The 27,770-nt window shown below is 62.4% G+C and overlaps 4 protein-coding genes across 12 annotated transcripts in view; all 4 read right to left on the bottom strand.

The window, feature by feature from the left end:
- Positions 1–3: 3 nt before the first annotated feature.
- On the bottom strand, positions 4–7,528 carry LOC136108887 (cytoplasmic phosphatidylinositol transfer protein 1-like). Its single transcript, XM_071815095.1, has 10 exons — positions 7,399–7,528; positions 5,888–6,001; positions 4,460–4,608; positions 2,977–3,065; positions 2,785–2,792; positions 2,421–2,492; positions 2,234–2,329; positions 1,987–2,142; positions 1,826–1,889; positions 4–890 (listed from the first exon to the last, which is right to left on the bottom strand). The coding sequence occupies exons 2-10, from the start codon at positions 5,933–5,935 to the stop codon at positions 625–627; spliced, it is 948 nt and encodes a 315-aa protein (XP_071671196.1). The 5' UTR covers positions 5,936–6,001; positions 7,399–7,528; the 3' UTR covers positions 4–624.
- A 1,736-nt stretch (positions 7,529–9,264) lies between these two features.
- LOC136108583 (myeloid-associated differentiation marker-like) lies at positions 9,265–11,037 on the bottom strand. Its single transcript, XM_065850489.2, has one exon. The coding sequence runs from the start codon at positions 10,288–10,290 to the stop codon at positions 9,424–9,426; it is 867 nt and encodes a 288-aa protein (XP_065706561.1). The 5' UTR covers positions 10,291–11,037; the 3' UTR covers positions 9,265–9,423.
- A 143-nt stretch (positions 11,038–11,180) lies between these two features.
- SEPTIN12 (septin 12) lies at positions 11,181–21,835 on the bottom strand. 3 transcript variants are annotated; one of them, XM_065850486.2, is made up of 11 exons: positions 21,642–21,835; positions 18,270–19,343; positions 13,553–13,744; positions 12,986–13,114; positions 12,791–12,872; positions 12,554–12,691; positions 12,306–12,423; positions 12,131–12,226; positions 11,945–12,041; positions 11,647–11,698; positions 11,181–11,540 (listed from the first exon to the last, which is right to left on the bottom strand). In XM_065850486.2, exons 1-11 carry the CDS (start codon positions 21,694–21,696, stop codon positions 11,396–11,398), a joined length of 2,178 nt encoding a protein of 725 aa, XP_065706558.2. In that variant the 5' UTR covers positions 21,697–21,835; the 3' UTR covers positions 11,181–11,395. The 3 variants fall into 3 exon arrangements, with proteins under 3 accessions (XP_065706558.2, XP_065706560.1, XP_065706559.1); XM_065850488.2 differs by lacking the exons at positions 18,270–19,343; positions 21,642–21,835 and adding an exon at positions 16,722–17,204; XM_065850487.2 differs by lacking the exons at positions 18,270–19,343; positions 21,642–21,835 and adding an exon at positions 14,394–14,571.
- A 2,778-nt stretch (positions 21,836–24,613) lies between these two features.
- Positions 24,614–27,770, bottom strand: part of RAB11FIP3 (RAB11 family interacting protein 3) — a 74,556-nt gene continuing 71,399 nt past the window's right edge. For all 7 annotated transcript variants that reach the window (XM_065850461.2, XM_071815379.1, XM_065850462.2 and 4 more), the window contains one exon: positions 24,614–27,206. In XM_065850461.2, the coding sequence (XP_065706533.2) occupies positions 27,093–27,206 (114 nt within the window). In that variant the 3' untranslated portion in view covers positions 24,614–27,092. The remainder of the gene's footprint in view (positions 27,207–27,770) is intronic.

Genomic DNA, 27,770 nt, shown 5'->3' with positions numbered 1-27,770 from the left:
ACGCCATGTCTCGAGCTTTTATTTCTGAAAAGCCCTTTGTTTTCCTAAAGAAAACAGAGGGCTGAGCCTGCCCCAGCCCACCTCGGGATGGCGGAGGGGACCCTGACTATGGGACCTGCCATGCATGGGGCTGCACGGCCCCCGGAGAGCCCCAGCCTGGGCAGCCAGCTGTCACTGTCACTATCACACATGCTGTGCTGATGGTGCTCCAGCATCACTTGCTGAGCCCTGCAGCTGCTCAGCCCAGCACCGGCACCCAGCCCATCCACGGCACATTGGCACTGTCTGCTGCCCCCCCAGTACTCGCCAGCCTCGGTGGCTCCTGTGGAAACCAGGGTGGGTGGTGCTGAGTGAACCAGCCCCTGCAGCAACACCCAACACTGCCAGGGACCCGCACCGGCCTGGTGTCCCCTCCCCACGCAGCCAGCAGGTCTGACACGGCGATGGTGGCAACGTCCTGTGTGGGCACCTGTGATGGCTTGGGGAGGCTGGTACCCGCCCAGGGCTCCATGCGCCCCGACGGTGGGTCCCTCTCCAGGGTTGGTGCCTGTCAGAGCGGCTGTGGCTGGCAGTGGGGCTGGTATGGTCCGGCCAGGGAGGCAGCACAGTGTGGCACAGCCATTGTCATTCGGCGTCAGCACGTTCCCGCAGTGCAGGCAGAGTCAGGGTCTCCGGTGCTGACTTCTTGCGCGGACAATTCTTGGGGGGAGCGAGGAAATCCGGGGCCTCGTCACTGAGGGGGGTGGAGGGGGCGCTGGCAGGGGCTGAGTGCGTGGCCGTGGGCTGCCCCACCTCGCTGACTGAGATGCTGGGTGCCACCAGGCCGATGAGCTCATTGGTGGCCTCCTGCGTCTCCCGCTCGTAGCGCCGCACCTCCTCCATCGTCATCCCTGCTGAGCACAGCTGGGCTTGGGGCCGCTCGGCACAGCCACATCCTGCACCCCATCATCCCAGAGCAGCCTGCGTCCCCGCACTGGCTCCCCACCGAGCTGGGTGCTGGGGAGGTGACAGGGGCTGGGGACAGGGGGACAGCAGGGAGGGGGACATTGGGCAGTACAGCCAGCCGCCCACTCGGACACCAGCCCAGTCAGCAGCTGGGAAGGGATGGACAGGTAGCGCAGGCAGCTCAGGTAGGGGACATGTGGGGACGGCAGCAGGTGCAGGGGGGCTCAGCGTGCCCCCGTACACACCCCCCTGCCTGCATGCGCCTGCAGGCAGTGTGGCGAGGTCTGGGATTTCTGTCCCCTGCAGGCAGTGTGCAGCAGGGCTGCCTGTGCAGTGGGGTCAGGGGTGCTGGCTCCCCAGCTTTTGGTTTGTGGCCACTTGCATCTGACTCTCGAAGGCCCGGACCTCTTCCAGGGACATGTCTGGAAGGCAGAGAGCCGCTCACCGAGATGGCCCAGCACCTGCTGCCATCACCCACTGCTGGCCATCACCGCACGTGGTGCTCCTGTCCCGTGTCTGCATGCATGCAGCAGCTGCCTGCAGCGCATCTCTGTGCCAGAGTCGGGGTGCAGGCAGTGCAGGCAGTGATGCTGGGTTTCCTCTTGCCCACCCCATGCTTCAGCCAAGCCTTTCCCAGGTGTGCAGTGGCGCGGGCAGCGTGTGGGGGTGCAGGCAGGAATGGGGACAGGGGAGCGAGCAGAGCAGGCAGAGCAGGCAGTGCAGGCAGCAGGGGAGCTGGATGAAGAGCAGGAGCTGCCTGTGGGCTTAGTGGCCTTGGCGGTTAAACTCACAGCCCGCTCTCACCCTGGGGACCCAGAGCCACCTCAGAGACCATGTCCCCCCCTTCACCAGCAGTGCCAGGGTGACCCCACAGACTCACCGCACCACTCATCCACCCAGGCAAACGCCTGCCGGTGCCCGATCAGCAGGATGTCCCGGATCACCTGTGACACACCGCGAGGGTCAGCACCATGTCACTGTCCCCCACTATCTCCCCCTGAACATCCCCCCCTGCTCACCCTGGCCTTGGACCTCCCTCACCTTGTGCACAAACTGCTCCACCCGTGTCTGCAGCCCCCACACCTCGAACTTGACGTTCACCAGCTTGTAGGAGCACATGATGGGCTTGGTGTGCTGGCGCCAACCCTCCTGCAGCGGCCCCCGGCCTGTCTTGGCTGAGCTGAAGAATCGGGGGTCCTGGGAGGAAGATCAGGGCCATGAGCACCCCCTGGAGATGTGGGACAAGGGGGTGACCCTGGGGACCTCACCCCATCCCCACCCATGCTACCTCCAGGCTGCGATAGTAACGCTCAGGGATCTCATCAAAGGCAATGTCCAGGAAGGAGACCTCGTGGTCACCCAGGATTTTATCGCTGCGGAAGATCTGAAGAGGGAAGGAGAGTGAGGGGCATCAGCAACACGTTTATGTCACCATGCAATGAGTTTGCCAGGTCTCAGCTGCAGTGCAGACTCACGTTCTCACTGTCCCCGCAGTTGTCCTCATACTTGGTCTCGATGTAGATGGAGAACTTGGGCAGGAAGGAGCACTGCAGGGAGCGGCTGTCAGCAGGCCCGAAGCGACATCCACCCCAAAGGATGCCCAATCCCAAGGATGTGAATCCCCAATGGGTACCCAGCCCAAAGGACACCCAGCCTGAAAGATGCACATCCCCAAGGACACCCATCCCAAGGGATGCCCACCCCAAGGGATGCCCAGACCCAAGGGACAACTACCCCTAAAGATGCCGACCACAGGGGAGACCCAACCCCAGGAAACACCCACCCCAGCCATAGCAGGTGCTGGGCAAGTGACCAGGTGCCCCCGTGCCACCTCCTTACCGTGTACTCTGCAGGGACACCGTGGCACATCAGCATCGTCGGGTGGCATCACCAAGTGGCACCACAGGGGAGAGAGGGAGCAGTGAGACTGGGAAGTGGCCATGGCCGGGCTCTTCCCAACTTCCTGCCAGAGAGGGACAAGATGCCCAGCTGTGTCCCGCTACCCGTCTCCACACCCTGCCCGGGGCTCACCGGTGATGGTGTAGGGGTAGTAGTTCCAGGCCTTCTCCGTGATGTAGAAGATGCGGGGGGTCACTGCCCGTGCCCAGCTTGGAAGTTTGCTGCAGGGGACCACGGCGACAGGGAGGGGGATCAGCTCAGGGCAGGATACAGCTGGTGGGCACAGCCCTGCCCAGTGCCACCTGGCTCTGCTCTGCCAGACGCAGCCCCCTACAGCACAGCCCTGGTTCTGGGCCCCCATCCCCTCCCCAGGGACACCCCTGCTCCCTAGAACCTTCACCTACACTCCAGGAACTTCCCTAAGGATGCCTGTCACCTCCCCAGGACCATCATTTGCACCACAGAACCCTGCCAGGGACCCCTGTTACCTCCCCAGGGCCCCCACCTCTGCCCCAGGGCCCCCATCCTCTCCCCAGCACCCCTACCACCTCCCCAGGCACCCCTAACCCTTCACCCCAGGGACCCCTATCCCTTCCCCATGACCCCAAAACCTCTCCAGGGCCAGGATCCCACAGTGCCCCTATTGCCCCCAGGCACCCCAGCCCAGCATCCCATGGCTGCCCATGGTCCCAGGGCAGGATCAGGCCCCTCAAGGGAGCTGGGAGGTGGGTTTTGATTAATTTATAAGTGTTATAAATACCATCCCCAAGAGGGGAATCGTGAGTGCTGTGGCTAAAAATAGCTCATCTCACGCCAGCAGCTCCCCAGTCGGGGGGGGAACGGGCAGCCGATGCCCGCACCACAGCATGCCGCAGCCGGCAGCGGGGACACAGGGACAGCAGCGCCAGGTGCGATCTGCTACCCAATGGGCACCGGGGACTGCACGCAGGGACACGGGGACACCCCCAGAGACCAGCTGAGCAGCAGCCTGGGCATCCCTGCTGAGCCCTGCACTGCAGCTAAGGCACTCACCAATACCCGGAGATGGGTGCCCAGCAGGAGAGGGCTGCAGCCCCTGGAGATGGGTGCAACCCCCAGGGAGGGGTGCGCCCTGAAAGATGAGTGCATACCCTGAAGATGGATGCACACCAGGAGATAGTTGTGGCCCCTGGAGAGGGGCGCACCCCTGGGAAGATTGGTGCATCCTGGGAGATAGCCCCCAAAGAAGGGTGCCGCCCCCTCAGATAAGCTCATCCCAGCAGATGGGTACATGCCTTGAAAACAGTTGTATCCCAGGGGATGAGTACAGCCCCCCCCAAGATAAGTGCATCCCAGGAGATGGGCACAACCTGAGAAGCAGGTGCAGCCCCCAAAGTTGGGTGCAGTCCCCAGAGACAGGTGCATCCCTGGGAGACAGGTGCAGCTCCCAAAGATGGGTGCAGCCACACTGCAAGGTGTCAAGGACCCCGAAAGTATGCTCCTTGTGAATTTTGGAGGGTGGGATGGGACCAGCCCGATGCCTGCCCCTGCCCCACACTGCAGTGCTACCCCATGGAGCTGGGGCACTGGGAGCCCCTCCCCAGGCAGCCCCCTCTTGCTGAAGCCACAGCCTCACCTGGAGAGGTGGACACGCTTCTCAGTGAACTGGCCAGGGCCATGGACGGGGTCCTCATGCGGCTCATTCTTCACCACCTCCACGCCCTCACCCTTCTCGCTTTCCTGGTGACTGTGTTTGCTGATGGTGTAGAGCTGCCCCACACGGTACTGCAACCACAGCGCCCAGCCTCAGCACTGCTATCCCTGCCCCAGCACCCTCCCGGCTGAGCTGGTGCAGTGCTGGGCTGGGCTCCGCTTTGCTGGGCTAACGGGTTTCCAGCTGTACCGCTGAGTGGGGAAACTGAGGCACAGAGCAAGGAGATAATGGACCTTGAGCCATGCAGCAGGCAGGGGTCTACTGGGGCACCCTGTTTCACCTCCTCTGCCCTTGGGCTGCTCCAGTGCTTGGGTGAGGGCCAGATCCTGCCCTTCCTGCTCTTGTCTGGAGCCCAAATGCCTTGTGTGGAGTGCCTGGAGGCTTTCTGCTCAGCAAGCTACTTGGGAGCCAGCAAAAACTATGTATATAAATACATATACATATATATGTATGCGTGTGTGTATTTCATGAGGCAGCTGTGCAATAAGTGTTTTATTGTTCCGCTGAGTATCCCATCCATCACCGCCAGCATGATCTTTTAGCTTTTGTCTGCCAAACTGGAAACCTTCGCCAGGTGCAAATACAAAACCAGTGCTTGGGGAGGGCTGGCGCTGCGTGATGTGAGCACTGTCACCACAGCTCCCTGCTCCCCAAAAAGTCCTTGTCAGTGCCAGATGCCCACAAGTGACCTTTGGCTGGGGATGCCACCAGCTGCTGGATATCACTGGATATTGCTGCTGTTTGACGATGGGGCAAATGGCCCTAATGGCTCCCTGCCAGAGCAGGGGCTCAGCCCATGTGCCCTGTGGGGGTAGTCAGCCCCAGCACCACAGTGCAACAGGTACCCAAACCCCAGTGCCCTTTGGCAGCCAACTCATCCTGTGGTCCTGGGGCTGAGATGCCCCTGAGCAGCCCCCAGTACTGCTGATGGACTCTGTGCCCCAAGGCCACTATGCCCAGGGATGAGATGTGCCCCTTGACTGCACCCCAAAACACAGCTCAGCACTTACGCACAGCATCCCATACCCAATGGCTGTAGCCAAAACACACCTCAGTGGCTCAGCCAAGGCAGATGGTCCGTGCCATGAGGGGACAGCAAAAAGTACCGCAGCATCCCCCGGCCCCTCTCCAGGCATGGGCCCGCCCCCCTGGCACTCCCTTCTTGTGGGTACAGGACCCCCACCTATCCCCTCCATCAGTGGGTCCCTGCAGCCAAGTTGGCTCTGGCACCCATGGCAGTGTGGCTCAGAGCTACCCTGTCTCTTCACCCCACTTCCCAACCAATACCTCCCTTTCCTGCTCGGTCCCAGAAGCACAGGCAGCCCTGGCCCCACACTGTCCCCCACTCACCTCCTCGGTGGTGAGTGGCATGCAGATGCGGTACTCCTTGATGAGCATGGTGGCGCGGGCAGGGCAGGCAGGGGTCAGGCGGAGGCTTCGGCACTGGTGGGGGCACAGCTCATTCTGGGGGGATCCAGGGGCACAGTGAGAGCAGGGAGATGCTGCTCACCAGCCTCCTGCACTCCCATCCCATCACTTCATGCTCGAGGCAGCCACCCCATTCCCAGCACCAGTGACTTCATGAGCCGTTGCCATGGCAGTGGTGTGAGGTCACCAGTGGGAGAAGCAGCCTGGGTGTACTCAGCTGGGGACACCTCGGCACCCTGAAACCCTCCATGGTGTTAACCCCTTCTCTGCCAGGCAGCTCTCTTGAAGGATATGTGTCCCCCCAAAAATACAGTGCCATCCCTTTGGGGTGCCACATCCACCCCCGCTCACAGTGGCCAGCACAGTGAGAGGGTTGCACAGACACAAGCATGGGATCAGACCTGCTGGTGTTCGTGGGGACCTATCCCTGAGCACCCATGCTCTGGCCTGCTCCAGGGAGCTGCTCTTGGTGAGCACTCCTGGTCATATGTCAGGTGTGGGACATCACTTCCCTGGACCGGAGTCCCCCACCCCAGGTTTGCCCCCAAGCACCTGTCCTAGCGTGCAGCACTGCCAGGTTGCCCTGCTCTCCCCATGGCCCTGTTCCAGCAGAGGCTGGAGATGCTCAGAGTGGGTAATGGAGCAGCACAGGGGGCTCCCGGCCACGGCCCCCAGGGCCGTGGGGCAGGGAGGGGATGTGAACCCCCCTAGGCACTCACCCTGAACAGGGGATCAGGCCTTGGAGGGGGCAGATGGGGACTCACAGGGGGCCTTGTTGGGGGGGCAGCTTGTCCAGCTGGGGACACAGGGGCATGCCTGGGGGCTCAGAGGCACTGGGGGACACAAGGGTGTCCCCGAGGGCACTGCGGGACACAGGAGCATCCCTGGGGGACACAAGGGCATCCTATTGAGAGGAGAGGGCTGGTTGCTGGTGCTGTGTTGCAGGAAGCTGTAACACCCCGGCCGGGAGGCTCCTCATCCATCCCCGGGACCCCCCTACCCCGGGGGGTAGGCAGAGGCAGCCCCAGCACGCGTCAGGGTGCGGTGTGGGAAGGGACACCTCGGGGACCCACGGACCTACGGGACACTCCCGCGACACCGCATCCCCTGCCCCATCCCGGCACCGGGGCAGCTCAGACCGGCCCGGGAGGTGCGGGGCTATCCCGAGGGAGAGACGTCCCGTCCGGGGCGGGGGTGGGCTCCGGGGCTGCCCAGGTGGTCCCGCTAGCCGTGCCATGGGACAAGCGGGCGATGTCCGGGCCGCAGCGGGATCGGGGCACCGCGGGGCCGGGACCGTAGCACCGGCACCGCTTCCCATGGTCCGGACTGTGCCACCCATTCCCCTCCGCTCCCCTCTCGCCCGCCCCCGCCGCCCGGCCCGCTCCGTCGCATCCCCGCGGGGCCGGGGCTCCCGTCGCATCGGTCGTACTCACCCGGACCGCAGCGGTGCCCGCTCCCCGCCGCCGCCGTGCCCCGGCCGCCCCGGGCCGTGCGCAGGAGCGCACCGCCTCCCGCACCGCCTCCCGCGCCACGGCACACCGACCCCTAGGGGGAGGAATGCACCGGCACCGGGACCGGGATGGGCGTTGCACGCCACCGGGACTGACATCGGCATTGGCATTGCACCGCACCGGCTACACACCTGTACCGCATTGCATTGACAGCGGCACCACAATAGCACCGGCATCGCACCGGCACCAGGGCTCCCCAGCACAGCACGGATTGGCACTGGGGTCCCGGCAGCTCCCCGGGACACTCAGCAGCTGCCGGGAGGTGCCCCGCGGTCTCGCCCAGGCTTAGATCCCAGACAGTGCCGCCAGGCACAGGCTTTCCTGCTGGGGTGCTCCCTGGAGCGCAGTGCAGGGAGCCCTCAAGCCTCCTCCTGCACCCACCATCACCCAGCATCCATGCTGCACCCCACTGCCCACTCAGCCTCCTGCACGCCACCTTCACCACACCCCATGTACCAGCATCGTCCATGTGCCATCCACAGCCAAACACGTTACTGGCATGAAGCGCCACGCCTCACAAGTGGGAACAGCCACTGCCGTCACGATGCTTCCCCTTCCCCTTTTCTCCATGAATTTCAATCAACCTGGGCACTAAAAATAGCCATGCTTGGGCGCTGGGCAGGGCTCTGCCCAGCCAGTGTGGTTTTCACTTTATTTGCTCCAAAAATTCTGCCTCAGAGGCTGCAAGCAACACCCACGGCACTGCTGGGAGGGTAAAGGCTGCAGCACCGCGGCACGCTCCAGCCTCACTGCCTGGGGTGCAGGGGACCAGCCGATCTGGTGCCAGGATGCTGCATTCATGGGGTCATGGCCACCATGGGGACATGGACTCGGTGAAGGGGACACCCACGAGGTGACCTGTGGCACTGTCATCACCACCTGGGACCCACTCTCTCATCATGGTGGGGACCCCATTCCGTGGCCACCAGCAAGCCTGGAAGCAGCAGGGATGCCCCGAGGCTGTGGGTAGTGCCAGGACAAGCGGCAGTGGAGGGAGCAGTGCAAGCTGGGGACAGTGGCCCCAAAAGCCGCCGGGGTGCCCCACGGGGTGCCTGTCCCACATCCGGGAGCACCGTGCCAGGAGCTCTGCCCGCCGGGCACGCCTTCCCCTGTTTGCACTGCTCTGCTGCCTTCTTCCTGGTACGCTGGTCTACCGTGACACCGTCCTCTCCATGACATGTCTCAGCACCCCCAGCTGTGGTGGCACCAAGTGACAGCCACCCTGCAGCCCTGTGTCCCCTCAGGGCAGGGGACTTGCTGGCAGCCCCCAAGGAGTAAAGCAGCAGGCACAGGGATCCCACCAGCATGTCTGGGACCAGACCCAGTGGGGCTCCCACTAGAGTGACGGTGGTGGAGATGAGGACCTGGTGGTACTGGTGACAAGGGCCTGGCAGGCTCAGCCCCCCCAGCAGCCACATTCCTCCCAAACCCGTTTGTCAGGGTCCTGTGTAGGTGCCAAAGTAAAGGCATCTGGGCTGTTTTTTTTCCTGGCCATGCCCTGCTTCACTCTGGTGCAGAGTCAACAAGCAGGAGAAAAGTAGATTTGTTGAAGCCCAGTGCCCCCGTGTGCTGCTGCCAGTGCCCCCCTGGTGCTACCAGTGCCCCCCGCTTTCTCGTCCCCAAGACCCCTGTGCTGCTGGGGAGGATCCCACAGAAAGCCAGGAAGGGAAAGAAAGAGGAGACAGAAGCAAGTGAAAAATGACCCGATTTAATCCCAACCCCCCTCCGCCCAGTTCCAGGGTTTCAGGAACACCCTGTTCCCTCCAACCCAGCTCCCCAGCCCCCCCACTCAGGCACCCCCGGGAGCACCCCATGGCTCTCTGCTCCAGCACGGGGAGAAGGAGCTTTCCAAGGCATCCAGCCTCTTCCTCAGCTCCACCAGGAACCCCGCACTGGCACTCGGCCATGTCCCACCACCCCTCTCCCCGCTGGGACCACCCCGAGCCCTTAGGGAGGTGCCCTGATGAAAACCATCCTGGTGGAGTAGACCAGGTCCACCAAGTAGGCAATGAGGTTGAAGATGGTGAGGAAGGTGATCCCCAGGTTCTTGTCCCACTTGCAGTCCCTGTCACAGGACGCAGGACGGCTCTGCCCTCTGAAGTTGTAGAGGGGCCAGAGGACGGTGGCGGTGAGGTACATCACCAGGGCCAGGGCGTTGTACCCCACCAATACCTTCTCCAGTGGGCAGGGCACGTAGCTGAGGCACCGGCCGATGGTGAAGATGATGATGAGAAGGGTGATGATGAAGCAGATGGAGTAGACGGCCACGCACCACTGTAGGCCAGCTTCTGTACTGTCGGCATCCAGCAAGCAGAAGATGAGACAGGCCACATAGGCTTCAAACACCTTGAGGAGCCCAGGTACGGTGGAGAGGAAGCTGCTGATGTCCCCCGGCTTGGCGCGGGTGAGCCCCACCTCAAGGGCATAGGCAAGGAAGCAGAGGCAGGAGACGGTGGTGGCTACGGCCTGGCGGGCACACTTGCTGCCGCTGCAGGGGCTGCTGATGAAGGTGGCAGGGAAGACCACTGAGGTGGTGAAGACCATCAATGTTGCCAACATGGAGAAAGCCGAGGTGAAGTCATCCCAGGAGAACGGCAGTTTGGGGTAGAGCTCCAGCAGCTCCAGAAACAGCACCAGCAGCGTTATGGCGAAGCAGAAGCACCAGGTGAACATACACCACGTCCCATAGGGACTCCCGAAGTCCCCGGTGGAGGCCACCAAGCTGAAGGCAATGCAGGACAGCACGACAGCAAAGAGCCGGGTGATGCCCACCCAGGAGGTCACGGCACGGAGGTTCACTGTCACCCTGGCCATGGTCCCGGCCAGCTCTCCCCCTCACACCACAAGCTGGGAAATGGGTGCTGCCGGCAGCTGCTCTTATCTGGGTGCTGGGACGGAGGGGTGGGGCGCAGGGTAGGGAGCCGCCAGCCCCCCGAGCCGCCTGCACCGAGGACCCCCAGCTCCGTGGCTGCCACCACGGCGACCGCCACGCACGGCTCACCGGGGTGGCTGCTGGGGGCTGGCGGCAGCGGCGCGGGCAGGTGGATCATTAACGCAGTGCTGAGCGAAGGTGCCGGCGCTCACAGCAGGGCCAGGGCGGGGGGGCAGGGAGCCGCTGGTGCTGCTGTCCTGGCACCACCCCCGGGCCTGCCCACAGCGGGAGGAACAATGGGGCCTTTCATGCATCCCTGGAGCACAGGGGGGGCCACCCCAACTCCCCCATCCTTGCACCGCTCACACCGTGCCAGGGCCAGCAGCCAGTGGGGCAGTGTCTTTCGGGTCTGCTTGAGGGGTTTGGGGAGCTGCACCCAGTGCCAGGTGCCCCTGGCAGGGGGGTAACACATCGGGGAGCAGCTGGGTGTAGCCCCCCCACACTCTTGAGGGTGGCACCTCTGCGCACCTCTGCACCCCTCCGGCACCCGATAAGCAGCTCAAAGTCCGACTGTGCCACCTGCCGTAAATGGGCAGGGTGGGTGGGGTGACTGTGGGGAGGGAACCCGCATCCTGCCCGCCCTGGCCACCCACGGAACCACCAGCACTCCGCTGCAAGCACCCCAGTCTCCCCAGGGTGCCTGGCTGGTGCTGGCATAGGGCACCCTGGCAGCACTTGTTGGGGGAAGGTCTTGCTCTATGGCCCCAGCAGCCAGAGCAGCACAGGAGGGTGGTGGCACATCAGAAGGGTCGTAGGTCCAGCAGGAGGATGGTTATGGTGAAGGGTGAAGGCTCTGGCTTGAGCTTTAATGCTGTGCAGGGTCCAAGGTGTCTGTGCCCGTGGCAGAACTTGGGGATGAGGAGCCGGAGCAGCCTGGCACTCTCGGGGGCTCCTCACCCCAGGCAGGGTCCAGGCACAGGCACTGCTGGTCAGGGTACAGGCACTGCCATGGGGGTCCAGCGGTGGCTCTGGGGGTGACCTGGTGGCTCAGAGGTCACTGCCACCCTCGCCTTTGCCAGGCAGCCCGTTGTGGGGGCTCGGCCCCGGCTGGTTGCTCTCGTTCAGCCGCCGCACGCGATAGCTCTCATAATGGACATTGTGGGTGATGTCCTTCAGGTCCTGCAGGTGGGATCTGCCCAAGGTGGCAGTGGGGAGGAAGGACATCAAGTTACTGTTCCCCTCTGCCACACTACCCCCTCCACAGGGTGCTGGTACTCCCTGCCCCATCCCCTGCTCACCGGATCAGCAGGTCTCGCAGGAGGGGGAACTCGCAGTGCGCCAGGTTCTCCACTGCAAAGCAAGGCAGCACGGGCAGCATGGGCAGCGGGGCGGGCAGAGTGCAGGAGGGAGGGCAGGGTGGCAGGGGAGCGCAGCTTGGCGGGCTCTGAGTACCACTGGAGCATTGGCACAGCTCCACACCACCATCCACACCCCGCCAGCACCCACGCAGGCAGGGATGCACCCATGGGTGCTGCTCCCAGCACATATCCCCTCCCATACCTGGGGAGGGCTGGGGGTGCAAGGGGCTCCGCTCACCTTCAATGATACCCCACTTGGTCTTGCGGCCCAGCACCCGCTTGCCGTTCACCTGGTGCTCCTGGTCCGCCCCCACCACAGCGAAGGGGATCTTCTCCTGCCAGCACAGAAGGATGTGCTTGCCCCAGGGTGCTCCTGGGACCCCTGGGACAGCAGCATCCTCAGCCCCAGCATCCTGGCACTCACCCGAATCAGGTCATTCAGCACCCTGTCATCCGGGTCCTGGTCAAAGTCCTCCTGCGGGTACACGCTGATGGCATGGGTCTTCAGGTCCTCCTGGATCTGTGGTATATAGGACTTGAGCCGGGGTTGCAGAGGGACTCAGGGCACCCCAGGGGGCCTACTGGGGACCTGCCCTCACCCGTTGTTTGAACTCTGCCCGTTCATCCAGGGTGAGCGTGTCGGCTTTGGCGATCACCGGCACCACATTGACAATCTTACTGAGCCGTCGCATGAACTCCAGATCCAGTGGGCGCAGCCTGCCAAGGACCACCAGCACCCCAGGGTCACCCCACCACCAGCACCCCAGAGTGACTCCACCGCCGTTACCCGAGAGTGACCCTACCACCAAGCAGGGAGTACCCACGGGTGCTGTGAGTGGGAACTCACCAGTGACCCGTAGGGGGGATGAAGTAGACACATCCATGGACCCGAGTGTCCGGGATCTTCCTCTTGCGGGTGATGAGGATCTCCTCACGTAGGTACCTTTCATACTGCTCGTTGATGTACTTGATGATGGGGTCCCAACTGAGGATGAGGAGTTGGGGTATGGCATCCGAACTCAACCCCCTACCACCCCAAAATGCCACCCGTTAAGCTGGGATGCTGCACCCCATTGTCTCCTACCAGTTCTCATTGTTGATCTGGTCCCCAAACCCTGGAGTGTCTGTCACTGTCAGCTTCATCTTCACACCCTTCTCCTCAATGACTATGGAGCAGAGATGTGTGTCAGTGGGAACAAAGCATCAGGGAGAAGCAGGGGACTGGGGGATGTCTCAGGCCGCAGACATGTGGGACACAACCCCGTGGTGGTGACCTTACCATGAGTGACAGACTGCAGCTGCACTGTCTTGGGGATACGTTCCTCCTGGCCGGGCTGCAAGGCTTTGCGGCTCACCTTGGACTTGAAGAGGGTGTTCACCATCGTTGACTTTCCCAACCCACTCTGTCCTGAGGGGATATCAGTAGCTCCAGTTTGTCCCCCTCCGTACATTAATTTCCTCAGGGCAGTAACTCCTCAGTCTCCATTTCAAAGCATCCCAGAGGTTGGGATAACTCTAGTTTGCCCCCTCTAATGAATTTATTCCCCAGGATGGTAACACCTTGGTACCCATTTGGGAGAACGCCAGAGGTTGGGATAGTCCTGGTTTATCCCTCCAATAAACTTATTCCTCAAGCAAATAACCCCTCAGTACCCATTTGGGAGCATCCTAGCAGTTGGGATGAGCTCATGCACCAGCATCGCTACATTACAGTCTATGGGATGTTGCTTCTCTTTATTACTGCTTAAATCCCTTAAAATCCCTTAAAAACATGATCTCCGCTGGCACAGCGGCATAACCAGGATTCCCACCCCAATTAAGACCAAGCCCCGCAGCAGGCACTCACCCACAACCATGATGTTGAATTCAAAGCCTGTCTTCATGGTTTTGATTTTCATCTGGTCGAGCACGGCTTCAATTCCGACATAACCAAAGAGCTGGCAACCCGCCGGGCTGGGTGCCACACTGAGAGGCATCATCTCCTCCTCCGGCACGGCCGGCGGCTCCATGCTGTGCTCCGTGGGCTCCAGGCTGCTCCCTGTGTGGGTGGGCAAAGCTGGCTGAGTCTGGACTCCCCCAGTGCCCACCCCTCTGCCAGTACCGTTACCCCAGCAGCAGCCACCCTGGCAGGGATGCAACCCCGGCACATTCCTGGCAGCCACTGAGGCTCGGCATGGCAACGTGGCACGACAGCCCCCGGCACCCTGCTGGTGGATGGGGACAGGGAGGTGCTATAGTGGCATTCTCGTGGCCACTGAGTAGCCCTTCCCATCCCCCGTGATGCCACCACCTGCTCTGCAAGGTGTTTGCATCGGGCACCACAGCCACCGCCAGCACCCTTCACCCAGCCCACACTGCCACCCACGCTGAGGCCACCTCCTGCAGCACCCGTTCCAGCCCCAGCGCGCCTGGGGGGTTCCGAGCATGGGGCAGAACCTGTCACCCCACATTGTGCCCGGACACCCGCCTGCAGCCTTGGGGGTGCTGGGAAGGGGACTGCAGGCACCAGTGCAACCCTGAGCCCCAAAGACATGCAGGGTTTGCCCAGGGGACTGTGCCCAGAGCATGCCCCAGCCTGGGGGCCACCAGAGTCCTGCACCCACCCCAGCCCTTTGTGCAGCAGCTTGAGGGGCCCCTGAGCCCTTTCTTCCTTCTCCTCCCCGGCACGGCCATTGTTTGAGTCCTACCTCAGTGCCGCGGTGCCCTCACTCAGCACCTTGCTACGGTCGGGATGGTCTCCTGGGTGCCACCAGCGTCCCTGTCCCCATCAGTGCGGCAGCCTGGCCCCCTCCCCTCCGCCAGCTTGCAGCTGGCACCAAACCTGGTCCTGGCGAGGCTGACGCTCCAACACATGGCGAACATGGCAATGTCCCTCCCCCCGCCCTCCCTCCTCCCTCCCTCCCTCCCCCCCCCACAGCCCCCTCCCCACCACAGCCAAGCCCCTGTGCTGAGTCTGCCGCTTGCCTGGCACAGTGGGGAAGGCGCCCACCTGGCTCTGCCCACTTGGCTGTGCCCACCTGGCACATGGCACTGCCGACGTCCAGCCAGGCCAGTGCAGATGGGACACCAGCACAAGGATGTCCAGCCCCCGCCATGGCACGCACCACCTCGTGGGTGGCTGTGATGGCACCAAACGGGAGTGGGCACGCTCAGCCGTGAGTACCATCCCCACTGGCATCCACCAGCTCCGTTGCACTGGCGACAGCCCTGCACTGTGCCCTCTGAGGAGCACCCATGCCCAACCATGGCACAGGCACAGTGAGGTGAGGTAGGGGTGGTGGCCCTGCCACCTGCCCCGCTGCCGCAGTGCCCCACAGTGCCTGCGTCTCCCCACGCCACAGCCTCCCTGCCTGCTCCATATGGGCCAGCCGGTTCTTGGCGTAGGCGAGGCTCGAGTGGCAGCTTGCTGATGGCCCAGGCTGCCAAGGCGGCCGAGCCACCCTGCCGAGACTGTGGCCATCTGCCATGCAGCCTGGGGACGAGGGACACGTGGGCACGGTCCAGCCTAGTCCAGCCCTGGTGTACCAGACGATGGAGCCAAACATGCCTGTTGCTGTGGCAACAGCATCCGGCAGGGGGGCACCCAGCACCCTGTGCCCATGGGTGGGTGCAAACCTACTGCCTCACCAGAGCAACGGCAGGATCACCAGGAAGGTGTCAGGGCTGGGGACAGCAGTGCCCCATGTCCCAGCTCCCCCTGCGCCCCTGTGGGTCAGGGTGTTCCTCAGAAGTGGCGAAACGGCCAGGGACTTCCTGGTGACAGCAGTGACACCCTGCCGGGGGGGCCGAGGGCAGGCAGTGTGGCTGCTCCTGCGGGGATCCACCCACCCAGTAGTGCTGGGGTGCTCTGCAGGCAGGCAGGAAGGTGGGACGCCCCCGATGCTCACCTGGACATGTCACCACTCCCGAGGGACACCAGCCCCCCTGCACCCCCATCCTGGTCCCTGCCAGCTCCTCACCATGGCCAGGACAGAACTAGAACCAAGTGAAGCAGCCGCTGTCTGGAGCAACCCAGGGTGGCCAGCCACTGCGGGCAGGGTGCAGGCAGGACGTGGTGTGGGGGGGACAGCTCCCCAGCATGCAGCACCCACACAGGGGCTCAGCTGTCACCCCTCACCTTGTGCCCTGCTGGCAGCAGGGCTGAGCAACTGCAAACAGCTGGACAGGGTGGCTGGTGGAGCTGCGGGGCTGCACCGGCTGCTGCACCACAACCACCTCCCCTGCAGGGCAGGAACCCCTCGTGTCCCTGCCCTCATGTCCCTGCCCTCACTGCCGAAAAGGCTCATCGGTGACAGTCGGCAGCTGGGCGGCCTCGTGGAAGCTCTTTAGCATCACCAGGCACCTCCAGGGCTAATGGCTCCTGCTGCCAGACCTGTTCCAGGACTTGTTAAAGATGCTCTCATTATCCAGGCAGGGCCAAGTAATCCCAGGTCCATGGCCTCCTCCACAAATTTAATTACTGATGCAGGCCTAATTGACCAGTTCCTAGGGAAGCCTGTAATAAGCCTCCAGGGGTGGAGGATGCTGAGAGAGGAGCTCTTGGCTCGGCCGCTCGCCATCGCGCCGAACTGGCCATCGGATAGCGAGAACATGGCTCCAGATCCGGTGGGGAGAATGAAGCTGGCCCCTCCAGCAAAAGAATGGAGGATTTGGGGGGAAGCAGAGGGAGAGGTGCCTGTGAGGAGCTCACCGCAGCTCTACTCAACCCAGCTGACCATGACCCAGAAATGCTGACACCTTTCCCAGCACCAAACACAATCCCAGGGGACAGCGGTGACAATCCCCATCCGTGGTCGGACCCGGAGCCAGCCCAGCTGGCCACGGCACAGGCAGGAGCCATGGCGCAGGGCTGGGACCACGGCGTGCCGGTGGTGAGCAGAAGCAGAAGTGAGGCAGTGGGTGAAACCCCACGCCTGTCCACAGGAGACAGGGGACAGAGCAGTTTGCCCTGGCCCTGCAGCAGCACCCCCCTGCCTCCATGCTGCCCTACCCAGTGTCACTGTGGCCATTCCTACCTGGACAAGCCGATCAGAGCTGGAGCTGCTGCCGTCGAGAGCTGGTCACCGGGGCCAAATGGCTCCTGGGGTGCAAGGCGGGGAGGATGGCTGCAGCCCACAGCTCCTCCTCCGCTCCTCCTCCTCGCCCGGGGCCCTGTGTGGGCGACCCGGGCGCCCGCTCGGTGTGGAAGTGAAACGCGGCAGCCACTGGCTCACTTGATGCTTCCTCCCACGGGACACGGGACCACACGTGCCACACTACCCCGTGGCCACTCGTGGGTGCCACCAGCTGGGGCTCGTGGTGGCCTCCCAGGAGGGGAAACAGCACAACCCCAGCTCTTCCTGGCAGAGAAACCACTGTGCCCAGGCAGTGCCTACCAGTCCCCTGTCATCTGCAGGGCAGCCGGTGCCCATGTGCTGCCTGCCAGCTCACACCCCACTCTGCGGCCTGGGCACACCAGGTTTGGCTGCGCTGCCAAACCCTGGCTTGGTCCCGAGTACCATTCCCCAATGTCCCCATCACTCCATCTCAGCCCCAGGCACTGTCCCCCCATGTCCTCTTCACCCCAGCTCGGCCCCAAGCACCATCCCCACCCCCTGGCCAGCGGCAGGGCAGCCAGGCTGGCTGGGCAGTGCGGCCACGGGCATTGCTGGTGGATGATTCACTCCAGCCCGCAGCAGATGTATGGATGCCTTTGCCGGCGTCAGTACTTAGAGCCCGGCGACGGCGGCTCTCATGACACCCCAGTGAGACGGGCAATGAGCCGCAAACACCCAAACAGGGAGCACCGGTGGTGGCAGCCGTCTCCTGTCCACCCTGTCACCCTGCAGCCTTTCCTGAGGGGGACACTGGGTGTCCCCCACCCTGTGCTTGGGGACATACACAGGCTCTGTGGAGCCCACACTGGCGCAGTGGGAGCCGGGGGCATGGCCATGCCAGGGAGCTCCATGTCCTCCCCCCAGCATGAGGTGTGTGCTGAGCACACCTGAGTGCACCTTGGCCCCCTGCCACATCCTCTGCCCCTGCAGGAAGGGAGAGACAGGATCCCTCCCTGTGCCAAGACAAGGAGGGATGAGAGGGGAAGAAAGCGCTGGACGCGGGACAAGATCGTGGCGATAGCCGGCACGCGCAAGGCCCCAGCACTCGGCGCTGCCGCCAGTGGGGCACATGTGTCCTGACCTGTTTCACTGCACCAGGGAGAACGATGAGCGCCGGGGCGGTGCGGGAAGCTCGCCAGACACCCCAGGGCCAGGCGGGCTGGGAGTCCTGCCAGCGCCGAGCTCAGCTCCGCACCACATGGGCCCCCTGCCGCTACGCACCGCACGCTGTGCTGGGTGGCATCCAATGTGCCCCGCAGCAACTCCAGCACCGGTGGGGAGGGAGGAGAGGGCTGGTAGGGCTCATCCTGACTGCATTGTCCCCAGCATTTCCATGTCCCCACATTGATACCCTCCCTGGCAGTGCTGGAGCAGGTGGAGGCAGTGGGTGTCACTGGGGGAGGGTTTGGCAACACCACACCCAACAAGGGGGTCCCAGTGGGGAGAGGGGACAGAAGTGAGTCCTACCGTGCTTCGGCGTCACTGCAGCCCAGCCACCATCTGTGGCCTCACCGCGAGCCACCGCCGCTGCGCAGGGTCCCCGCAGCCCCACATGCCCGGCACTGGGGGGGTTTGCCCCAACTCCACTGGGTGCTGCCAGGGTCCCCAATGTTGGCACCAGCACCAGGCCCCCCAGGAAGGCAGGCTGGGAGCTCACTTGCACTGTCTGTGGCTGTGACACCAGCTTGAAGGGGGCAGCTTGGGGGGCTGGCAGCGGTGGCAGCCCCTCAGCCCTCCCTGGGGAAGGAGCTGTGGGGGCTGGGGATGCCTCTCCCTGGGCTCGGGGGAGTGACAGGGGCCGGTGGGCCAGGCTGGGGTTGGCACCCAGGCTGACCCTCAGCTGCAGCCGCGGAAGTGCACAGGGGGTCACATCCCCAACCCCTGGCAGCTGCCCCCCCTGCCCATCAGAGAGCATGGGCAGCCCCGGGGACACCTCGGTGCCATCGCATGGGGTTGGGGAGGAGGAGGAGGGCTGGTGGGTGTGGGGTTGGGTTGCAGGGCCCCGGGAGCCCCATAGCAAGGGCTTCAGTGGGGGGGTCCCCATCCCCGGCTCCTCAGCGATGTGCAGGTCCAGTGCTGGCAGCGAGCTGTGGCTGGTGGTGGCCATACAGAGGGGATGCTCCAGTTCTGCTGGGAAGACGCTGCCGTGGGACGGGACTTTCTTCAGGCCAGGGACAGCAGCTGGGGGGGTGCCTGGCAGCTGTGGGGGAGCAGGGCTCTCCAGGCTGGAGGACGAACTGCGGAGGCTCTCGCCGTCACTGCCCGGCCCTGCGGCAAAGCCCCGTCGGGTCTGGAAGGAGGCAACACGGGTGATGCTGGTGCTGGCGGTGCCGTTAGCTCTGCTGACAGAGAGGCTGGTGCTGAGATGGCTGCGCAGCACAGGGCTGGGAGCCGGGCTGGGGCTGGCAGTGGTGCCCGAGCGGGGCAGGTGGCCGGGCTGCAGCGGCTGGTGGCACTCGCCGGTGCCCGACGGCAGCGGGAACACTGGTGGGGAGCCAGACATCTCGTCCCCATCCTCTGCCTCAAATGATTTCTTGAGCGCTGTGGACAGAGAGGGAGATGGTGGCATTAGTGTGGCACCCAATGGCACTGGCTGGGCTTTGCCCTTTCCCCAAGCTGACCCCACGGCCACCCCCATGCATGGACCCCCAGCAGTGCCACCCTGTGCCGGCACCTGGATGTGCCCCCCTTGCAGCCGGGTGCCAAAGGGCCAGATGGGTGCCGGCAGCCCCATGGCCCTGCTGCATTGTTCACCGTGGTTTTTATCATTGTTCCCTGCAGTTTATCTGTGCCCGGCTGGTCGGTGCTGCTGGCTCCCTGCTCAGCATACTGCCCGCTTTATTCCCCCTGTAAGGGATCCGGGCCCAAGTAACTGGATCCCCCGCCCAACAGTCTCCCCCTGCATCCATGCAAACAGCCATGCTGGGAAGGACTCTCACCCACCCCCCCCCCCGCCTCACCCCCAGCATTAACCCTGAAACCTACTGATGGCAAGGCAGGCCAGAGCTATAGCTACATGCAGCAGTAACTTTATGATCCACGGGGGCAGGTGCAGCCATGCCACCTATGCAGTTTCACAATAGTGATGACAACCATGAGCCCACACTGTGGCCCCAGGCCTGCTGGCAGTGCAAATGTGCCCCCCATGGACCACTCTGCTGTCCCATGGGCACTGTTGCTCCTGGCTCTGGTGCGAAGCATCCTGCTGGAGCAACCACAGGCTGCTTGGCAGCAGTGGGGGACCCTGCCCCCATGGGCACCATGGCCTGGTGAGACACTGCTGTGGCAGGTGTGAGTAGCCAAGACCCCCACGAAGCCCCCACGGGAAGGAAGCGCCTTCACTGGGCAGCCATCCTTCCCTCCCTCCCGCCAGGGCGCTGGGCCACCCCGGGAGCCACACTCCTGCCAGCTCTGCCAAAGCGGCACCGTTTGGTGCTGGCAGCCAGTTCCCCAGCCCCCGGGAGAACATGGGGGGCCCAGGTCCCTGCCAGGCAGCCTTCCTCGCCCCCGCTGCACCCTGTTGCCAAGCAGCGGGTGGCTGCTGCTGGCAAGGAGGCTGGGGGGGCAGCCCTTGCTGTGCCACTTCATCCCTACCATGCTAGAATGTGCTCCAGCCTGCCCCAGCATGGCACCCACCGACAATGAGGTCGCCCTTGCCCTCCTCTTCCTCGGCCCCGTGGCTGCTGCCCTGGCTTGGCTACAGTCCCTGCAGCACTGGGGGCCAAAGGGCACTGGGGGTCCTGTCCCCGTCCCCTCCCCAGCTCACGTCTGTGCCCCGGGCTGGGCAGGGGTCAGGGGCCAGGGTGCGGGTGCTGCTAATAACAGCTCCCCCCGGGCAGGTTATTTCTCTGGCCGGTCCTGCCCTTCTCCAGCTGGCCAGGCTGCCGGGGGCCATGGGGACACAGGGACAGCATCCCCCTCCCCACATCCATCTCACTGCTTCGGCACTGCCGGCGGCACACTAAAATGCCTCCTTTCATCCCAAACCTGTCCCTTGCCCCTGAGCCATCCTCACTCAGACCGTGTCCAGAGTGACGGGGAGAAGACACAGAGGCGGGGGAATGCAGGGCGAGGTGGGGGATTGCAAGGGGGCGTGGAGGGTGGTGGCAGGGACTGGGGGTGGCCCGGCAGTGGCGGGGTTAAGGTGCCCGGGGTAGGTGCACACATTCCTCCCCGGCGAGGGCAGCAGCAGCCCCGGGGTCGGGTTTCGCTGCCCGCCCCTCCCCACCGGCCCCAGCCCCTCCCGCAGCGGCGTCAGGGAAGCGGCCGCGGACAATCGCGAGCAAGGGAAGGACAAACCCATCCCGTTCTCGGCCCCCCCCCGCAGCCCCCCAGGCGGCGGAGTGGGGGAGCGCAGCCGCGGGTCGGAGCACGCACACGCGGGGAGTGCGCCCGCACACACACGCGCACCCTCCCCCCGGAGCGCTTTGCAGTCCCCCCCACACCCCCTGCCCCGCCCACGGGCGCACCCCACCAGGCTCCCCCTGAGGGTGCGCCCCGTCGGGCTCACCCCGCCATGTCCAGATCCCGGGGAGCGGGGGGAGCAGTCCCCCACGATACTGAGTCCCTGAGGGGGCATCCCAGTCCCTTCCCGATGCGTAGCCCCCCACGACGCTCAGCCCCCGGGGAGCATCCACCTCCCCGACACCCAGCCCCTCCGGCAGGGAGCGCAGCCCCTCACGATGCTCAGCCCTTGGGGAGCATCCCATCCCACCAAGACGTCCAGCCCCAGCAGCATCCCCCTCAGTACCCTCCCCCGGGGGGCATCCATTCCCCACGATACCCCGCCCCGAGTGCGGGTCGCAGCCCCGCGAAGGGGTCCCGCAGCCGTGGCCGCACCTTCGAAGTCGGAGAGAATCCCATCCAGGTGATCTTTGACGGAGAGCCGGGCCATGCTGGGGCGGCGGGGGGGGCCGGCGACTGCTGCCCACTCGGGACACCCGCATGGGGAGGCGGCGGCAGCACCGGGCGGAGCGGAGCTGAGCCCGCCGAGCCCCGGGACGGGACGGGACGGCGCCGGCTGCTCCTCGGCGGGGAGGGGAAGGAGGAGGGGACCGGAGGGGAGGGAGGAAGGGAGAGAGAGGGGGGAGGTGCTGCCCGCGCCCCCGCCCTGGTTGGACCCCCTCCGGCTCCCCGGGCCCGGCCCCCGGAGCTCCGCCAGCCCCCTCCCACGGGCCCCGCTGCTCCGTGCCCAGAGCGCTGGGATGCTGCAGCCCCTCGCCCCCGCGCCGGCCCGGGAAACCCGCGGGCACTGGGGGAGGATGGACCCCCCCGCCCGCCCACAGCCATCGTTGCCTGCCCTGCCCCACAGTGCACCCGGCTTCTGCCTTGGCCCTGCTCACTCTGGGTGCTGCCTGTGCCCCCACCATGGCTGGGGGGTCCTGGGCAGGCTCGGGGATCCTTGCTCCCCCAGGGATTTCCAACTTGGAGCAAGAGGAGAAAATGAGCTGGTGCAGGCACGGCTGCTTGTTGTTGTCTCCTGTCTGGGTGTGTGTGGTGTTTGCTGTGGTAGCTGCCAGGGGTTGTGTCCCACATCTGAGCTCCTGGAGCATCCCTGAGGACCAGCTGCAGGGGACAACGCTTCCCATGAGCACCCCAGGTGCTCCTGCCCACAGCAAATCCCGGGTGTGATGCAGGCAGCACCCTAGGGCGAGGGGCTGCACCAGGGCTGCCCCTCTTGGCCCTACAAGATGCTCAGAGTTGGGAGGCATCATCCATCACCCTCCCATCCCAGCCCCATCTCGGGATCAGCAGCAGATGCAGAAGGGGTAGGAGCTAGAAATCCATTCTCCAGCCAGGGGTCTCTGCTCTTCACCACCCTCCAGCCCCCAGCTGCCTGTAAACACCCTCAGCTGGGGCACATTCCTGCACTGGGCCTGGTCTGGGGGTGCAGCTGGGCCCCAGCCCCACTGCAGGGTCCTTGCTGGGGGACGTAGGACGTGGCTGTTGGTCTTGGCCAGGTTTTGAGGGTGTTTGAAGGTGTTTGCTGGCTCCCTGGGGAAGGGGCTGGGTGGGCTCTCACCAGCCGCCCTGTGGCTTTTTGGGTGCAGGAAGGCCTGGGATGGGAGGGCGCTGCTGCCGCCCTGGGGGTCACGCATCCCACCATAACCAAGGGAGAAGCTGGAGCTCGTTAGTGGCATTTAGAGCAGCATTTCAGACGCAGCTCAGATTCCCTGAGGGGTCTGGATTTACAAGAGCTCTGCAAATCTCTAACCCTATTGCAGATACATTTATTTAAAGGCATTTAATTTTTTTCTAATACATAGTAACTCAGAGGTGCCTGCAGCTGCTCAGAGTTCTCGCCAGCAGAACAGTTCAGCTCTGGAGCCGTTCTGAAGGATGTGGGCATCTTCAGAGCTTTTAGGGCTTTTCTGGAGCAGCTTAGAAGAGGCTGGAGAGGTTTCAGGACATTTAGAGACCTTTTCAGAGGGTGCGCAGAAGAGCTTGAGCACTTCTGAGCAGCAAGTATTGTTCAATGAGGTTTGGAGCATCATGGAGCTGTGTCAGGGTGGCTTACGCCTCTTCGGTGTTGTTTGGAGGGGGTCTGGGGTGGTTTTGAACTGTTTGGAGACGTTTAGAGACGTTACTGAAAAGTTTTAACGCCGTCGAGAGGTGCATTAGAAAGGTCCGGAGGAACTTCAGGGGCCTTTTGGAGCACATTAGAGCACTTGAGGCATTTCACAGCCACACAGAAGAGGCTTAGAGTGCTTCAGAGCTGCTACAAGACCTTTTTTAGGATCCATTTTGAGCTATTTCAAGGAGTTTTAGAAGAGTTTAGAGGACTTCTAAGAACTACTTCGAGCCGCTCCAGGCAGTTTTAGTACCTTGGTGTGCTTTAGGGCTGGTTTGAGGAGCCTGAGAGCTATTTGAGCAATTCAAGTGTTTCAGTGCTGCCCAAAGGTCTGTCCTTCCAGAGCTTCGAGCTGTTTGGAGGTGGTTTACAGCTCCTCAAAGTGACCCAGCACCACACGGATGCCCCTGGAGCCATTTACTTACCTGTTTTCTAGAGCAGCCTCATGCTGCTGGAGGCTGAGCTTTTCAGAGGAATTTTTAAAGGATTTTTTAGAGGCGTTTAGAGAAATCACCAGAGCTGCTTAGAGGGGTGTAGAGCAATTTAGAACACTATAGAGATGTTTTAGAGCAGCTCAGCACTGCCCAGAGGAGCAGGAAGCAGCCTGAAATAATTCGGGGTGTTCCGGAGAGCTCCGAGTGTGCAGGGGCACTCAGAGCTCTTTGCAGCAGCTCCAGGGCTGCTCAGCAGAGTTCAGAGCAACAGTTTGGAGTAAACCACAGGGTATTTCGCACATCAGAGCCCTGTGGGGCAGCGTACAGGGGCTGGGAGGTGGCGCAGGGAGCTGAGAGGGTGCGGAGCAGCTTAGCAAGGTGGGTCACAGCATTTAAGGGATTTTTAGAGTGGTTCAGAACCGCTGGGTGCTCGGAGTGGTTTGGCAGAGAAAAGGGAAAACCCTCCACGTCCTCACCTGGAGCAGACCCCAAGTGCCGAACCACAGCCTGGCCCTGTCTTAGCCTCCCCGAACTCCACAGAGCAGCAGGACACCCTGGGTGGGGACAAAGCCACCTCCAAAGATCCCTCACCCCATCTGGACAGCCAAGGACAAGTCCCCCCAGAGTCCCACCTGCAGGGCTTGGCCAAGGGGGAGGTTTTGGCTCCCTTGGCCCTTTAGGATCCAGTCGGGTCCAGCCTCCCTCACCCTCATCCCCCCAACATCAGGGCACCCATCAGGGCAGGGGCAGCAGCACCGGGATGCTCTGATGGGCAGAGCCCACCCCTGCAGAAAGGAGCTCTCTGGGCAGGAATAGTAACAGCTTTTAATCTGACAAGAATTGATACATCATTTAAGACAATACCGTTTTGCCTCTTTTTTGGGGACTTCCTTCACATACCGGTGGGGAAAGAGGAACATTTTCAGGAAGTACAGTTTTTGTCTCTGTTTTTTTTTTATCTTTTCCATAGGGACTTTAAAGCATGGTGAATGTGCAAGTCAGTGCTTTGTTTGCTTAAAATTTTTTCCCGGTGCTTATTTACAGTTACAGTACCTCTTTGTGAGCGACAGGAAAAAAAGACGATCGTTTGAACTGGGGATCCATGATCCCAAGTCGAGAAAGGCAGATCTCCGATATTTATATATTTATACATATATATATATATATGCTTTTGTGTATACACAGATACATTTCTCTCTTCTTTAAAGTATTAAAAAAATGATCAACCTTCATTCTATAAAAATACCTACTCTACAAGATAGAAAAATTTTCCCTCTCCAAGTATACACTGATTTACACCCAAAGCTTCTCTGGAAAATGTACATTACGTGGCTTCTTCCCGCAGACTCGGGGCAGGGAGGGGAGTGGATGCTGGGGAGGGCTGGGTGCCCCCTCACCCAAAGTTTTTGGGGCTCGCCCCCCACCCCGCTGCACCTCGCACAAGGGCCACGGGGGAGCTGAGCACCCAAGGCGATGCGTTTGCAGAGGGGGGGCCACAGCAGCAGTGGCGTGGCCAATCCCCCCAGGGCCAGCAGTGCAGGGGACCCCCACGAGGCACCAGGGACCCCCCAGCAGGGACTAAGGCTGCGGCAGCTGCCACCTCTCCCGGCCAGTGGCACCTCTGGGGACAAACGTTGAGCTGGTTCCTCTGCCACCACGGGAAGAGAGATGTGCCGCCTGCATGGAAGCATTTTGGGGAGGAGCAGGCACCCCCCCCACCAATGGCAGCCAAGGGAGCGCTGTGGCTTCTGCTTTCAGGCCACTCTGGCATTTCTAAAACCTGACAAACAGGACAAAGAAATGCTTTTCAGAGCCTCACAGACTCGGGGAAGCCGGATCCTCGGGAGGTCACCGGCTGTCTCCTCCCGGGAGCTGGAGAGGAGCAGGTCGGGTAAAGCGGCTGCTCCCCGGGGTCACGCTGCACCATAGCCGCTTGTGCCAGCAAGCCAAAAGCTGTCTGATGTAAACATGGCTTTTGTTTCCCAGGGAGCTGCTGTTGTGTTCTATGGTCTCCTCTCCCCAACGGCACAGAGATTCCAGCCCAGGGGCTGAGAAATGAGAGCGACTGCTCCATCCCCTGCTGCAGCACAGGGCAGCAGTGGGAAAAGACAGCCAGAGCGGGGGGCTCTCCCTCCAGGACTGCAGCTATCACCAGCAGAGCCCTGCTCCGGTGGGAATGGCACAGGCCACTGTCCCCGGCCAAGGTCCTTGGGAGGCCATGCAGAGAGCTCAGCCCTCTCCCCTGCGGCTCCTCGACCGCCCCCGGCCATTCTGCGCCCCCACACCAGGCCAGGTGAGCCAAACTGGGATGAAAGAGATGGCCAGGACCAGCCTCTAGTGCAAGTTAAAGAGTCGCAGCCTTCCCCCAGTCCCTGCTGGCCGGACAGACAGCACCCGTGTGTCTGCAGCTGGGGTGGAGGGACCTCTCCCAGCACCACCCGGCTCAACAGACAACCCACAGGCAGGAGAGCCGGGAGCAGGAGGAGGAGCCGTGAACACTGAGGTGTCCCGGCAGTAGTGAGCCACAGACAGCAAAAATAAATAAGGAGGCAGGTGACAAAGTGCGCTTACGCCCTGTCCCAAAAACAGACGCTCCCCTGCCTCTTTCTGCAACCAGTGAGTGAGAGAGGAGGCAGCTAGCTCACTGCTCGCAACCCCTTTCCCAGCAGAAGCGGCAGGGTAAGGATTAACTGTGCCAGCTGAATGAGGACATTTGCATCAAGTTAATTAAAAAAACAAAACAAAACAAAAAACACCTCTACAAGTCTGGGACACGTTTCCCTCCTTCCCAGATCTGCCCCAGTGAGTGAGTGTGTCGTGGACACTTTGGCAAAGCAGATACTTGGGCTGGACAGGGCAGCAAGGGAAAACATTGGCTCCACCACTTCTTTCTCTGTCCCTTTATCTCGCAGTTCAGAGAAACCCTCTCCTGTTTGCACCCCATGTGCCAGGGGGGCTGATGCTGCTGTCGGGACGGTTCCCAGATTCACGCGTGGCGGGGCCAACATGGGTCCTCCCGTCAGTTGTCTGTTGCCTGTGTTTCTTCTCCATGTTCCCTTTGACCCCTCAAAACCAGAAAGGTTTAAAAATAATGGAGTCAGACAACAAAGCCTTGCTGCTGGTTTTCTTTTTCCCTGGTCCGCTGGCTAATTCACCCACCGATCTGACGTGATGCTTCCTTGTGCCTTCATCAAGAGCAAAGATGTTTCAGGTCCCTCTTTATCCTCTCAGAGCACCAAATCCACACCCATCGATGAGCATGCAGCCGGCAGCTCTTGGCCGCCCTTACTTCACTTCCAGGATGGAGGGGTTCGTCTCCATGATGGCCACGATGATCCTGTCGATATAATCCTGCAGGCGGAAGTTGATCTCCTCCTGCTTCTGAATTGCTTCCATGAGCTGCAAGGGAGGGAGAAAGAGAGTGAGCGATCGTTGCCTGCCGCTGCCCAGGGACAGGAGCGGGGCTTCTCATGGCTCTGCACCCATGGAGGTTTCACCCCATCTTCACTCTGGCCTGGGATGTTCTTGGCCACTTCTAAGTGACCAGGGAAAATGCCTTCAGCTGCTGGTTCTGCCTCACTCTTGTCCTTCCCCAAGTTTTCAGCCAGATGGGACCCTGGGGAAAGCAGGGACCATCACACCTCCTTTTGGCCCCCAAAACATCCAGGTGTGTTTCCTCACTTCTTGGGGCCTGAAAGATTTAATTCTGATGCTTACATAGGTTCACACACCAGATTCTGGGGTACACCCATGGAGCAGGTACAACATGTGCCAGAGAAGCCGAGATCTCCAGGGCAGATGTCCCACCATCCTGGGGTTTCAGAACAGCTACAGACACACAGACACAGCCCGTGTTCGCAGGAAGAAGAAAGCTGTCACAGTGCAAGCAAAGCAGAGCTGTCAGGACCAGCAAATTGCAAGTTCCCAGGCAGGAGGCTTGCCCTGCCTGCTCTTCAAGGAGTT

This window comes from Patagioenas fasciata, chromosome 15, assembly GCF_037038585.1.
Source record: "Patagioenas fasciata isolate bPatFas1 chromosome 15, bPatFas1.hap1, whole genome shotgun sequence".
NCBI classification, from domain to species: Eukaryota; Metazoa; Chordata; class Aves; order Columbiformes; family Columbidae; genus Patagioenas; species Patagioenas fasciata.
This window is presented reverse-complemented; position numbering and strand designations above follow the sequence as displayed.

Coding starts and splice junctions, on each gene's coding strand:
- LOC136108887 (XM_071815095.1), bottom strand. CDS start 5,935: ATGCTCATCAAGGAGTACCGCATCTGCATGCCACTCACCACCGAGGAG. Junction 2,330..2,420: donor ACTGCGGGGACAGTGAGAAC/GTGAGTCTGCAC, acceptor TTCCCTCTTCAG/ATCTTCCGCAGCGATAAAAT. Junction 2,143..2,233: donor GTTACTATCGCAGCCTGGAG/GTAGCATGGGTG, acceptor TCTTCCTCCCAG/GACCCCCGATTCTTCAGCTC.
- LOC136108583 (XM_065850489.2), bottom strand. CDS start 10,290: ATGGCCAGGGTGACAGTGAACCTCCGTGCCGTGACCTCCTGGGTGGGC.
- SEPTIN12 (XM_065850486.2), bottom strand. CDS start 21,696: ATGGCCCGGCTCTCCGTCAAAGATCACCTGGATGGGATTCTCTCCGAC. Junction 12,873..12,985: donor GCTGCAGTCTGTCACTCATG/GTAAGGTCACCA, acceptor TCTGCTCCATAG/TCATTGAGGAGAAGGGTGTG. Junction 11,699..11,944: donor CAAGTGGGGTATCATTGAAG/GTGAGCGGAGCC, acceptor CTTGCTTTGCAG/TGGAGAACCTGGCGCACTGC.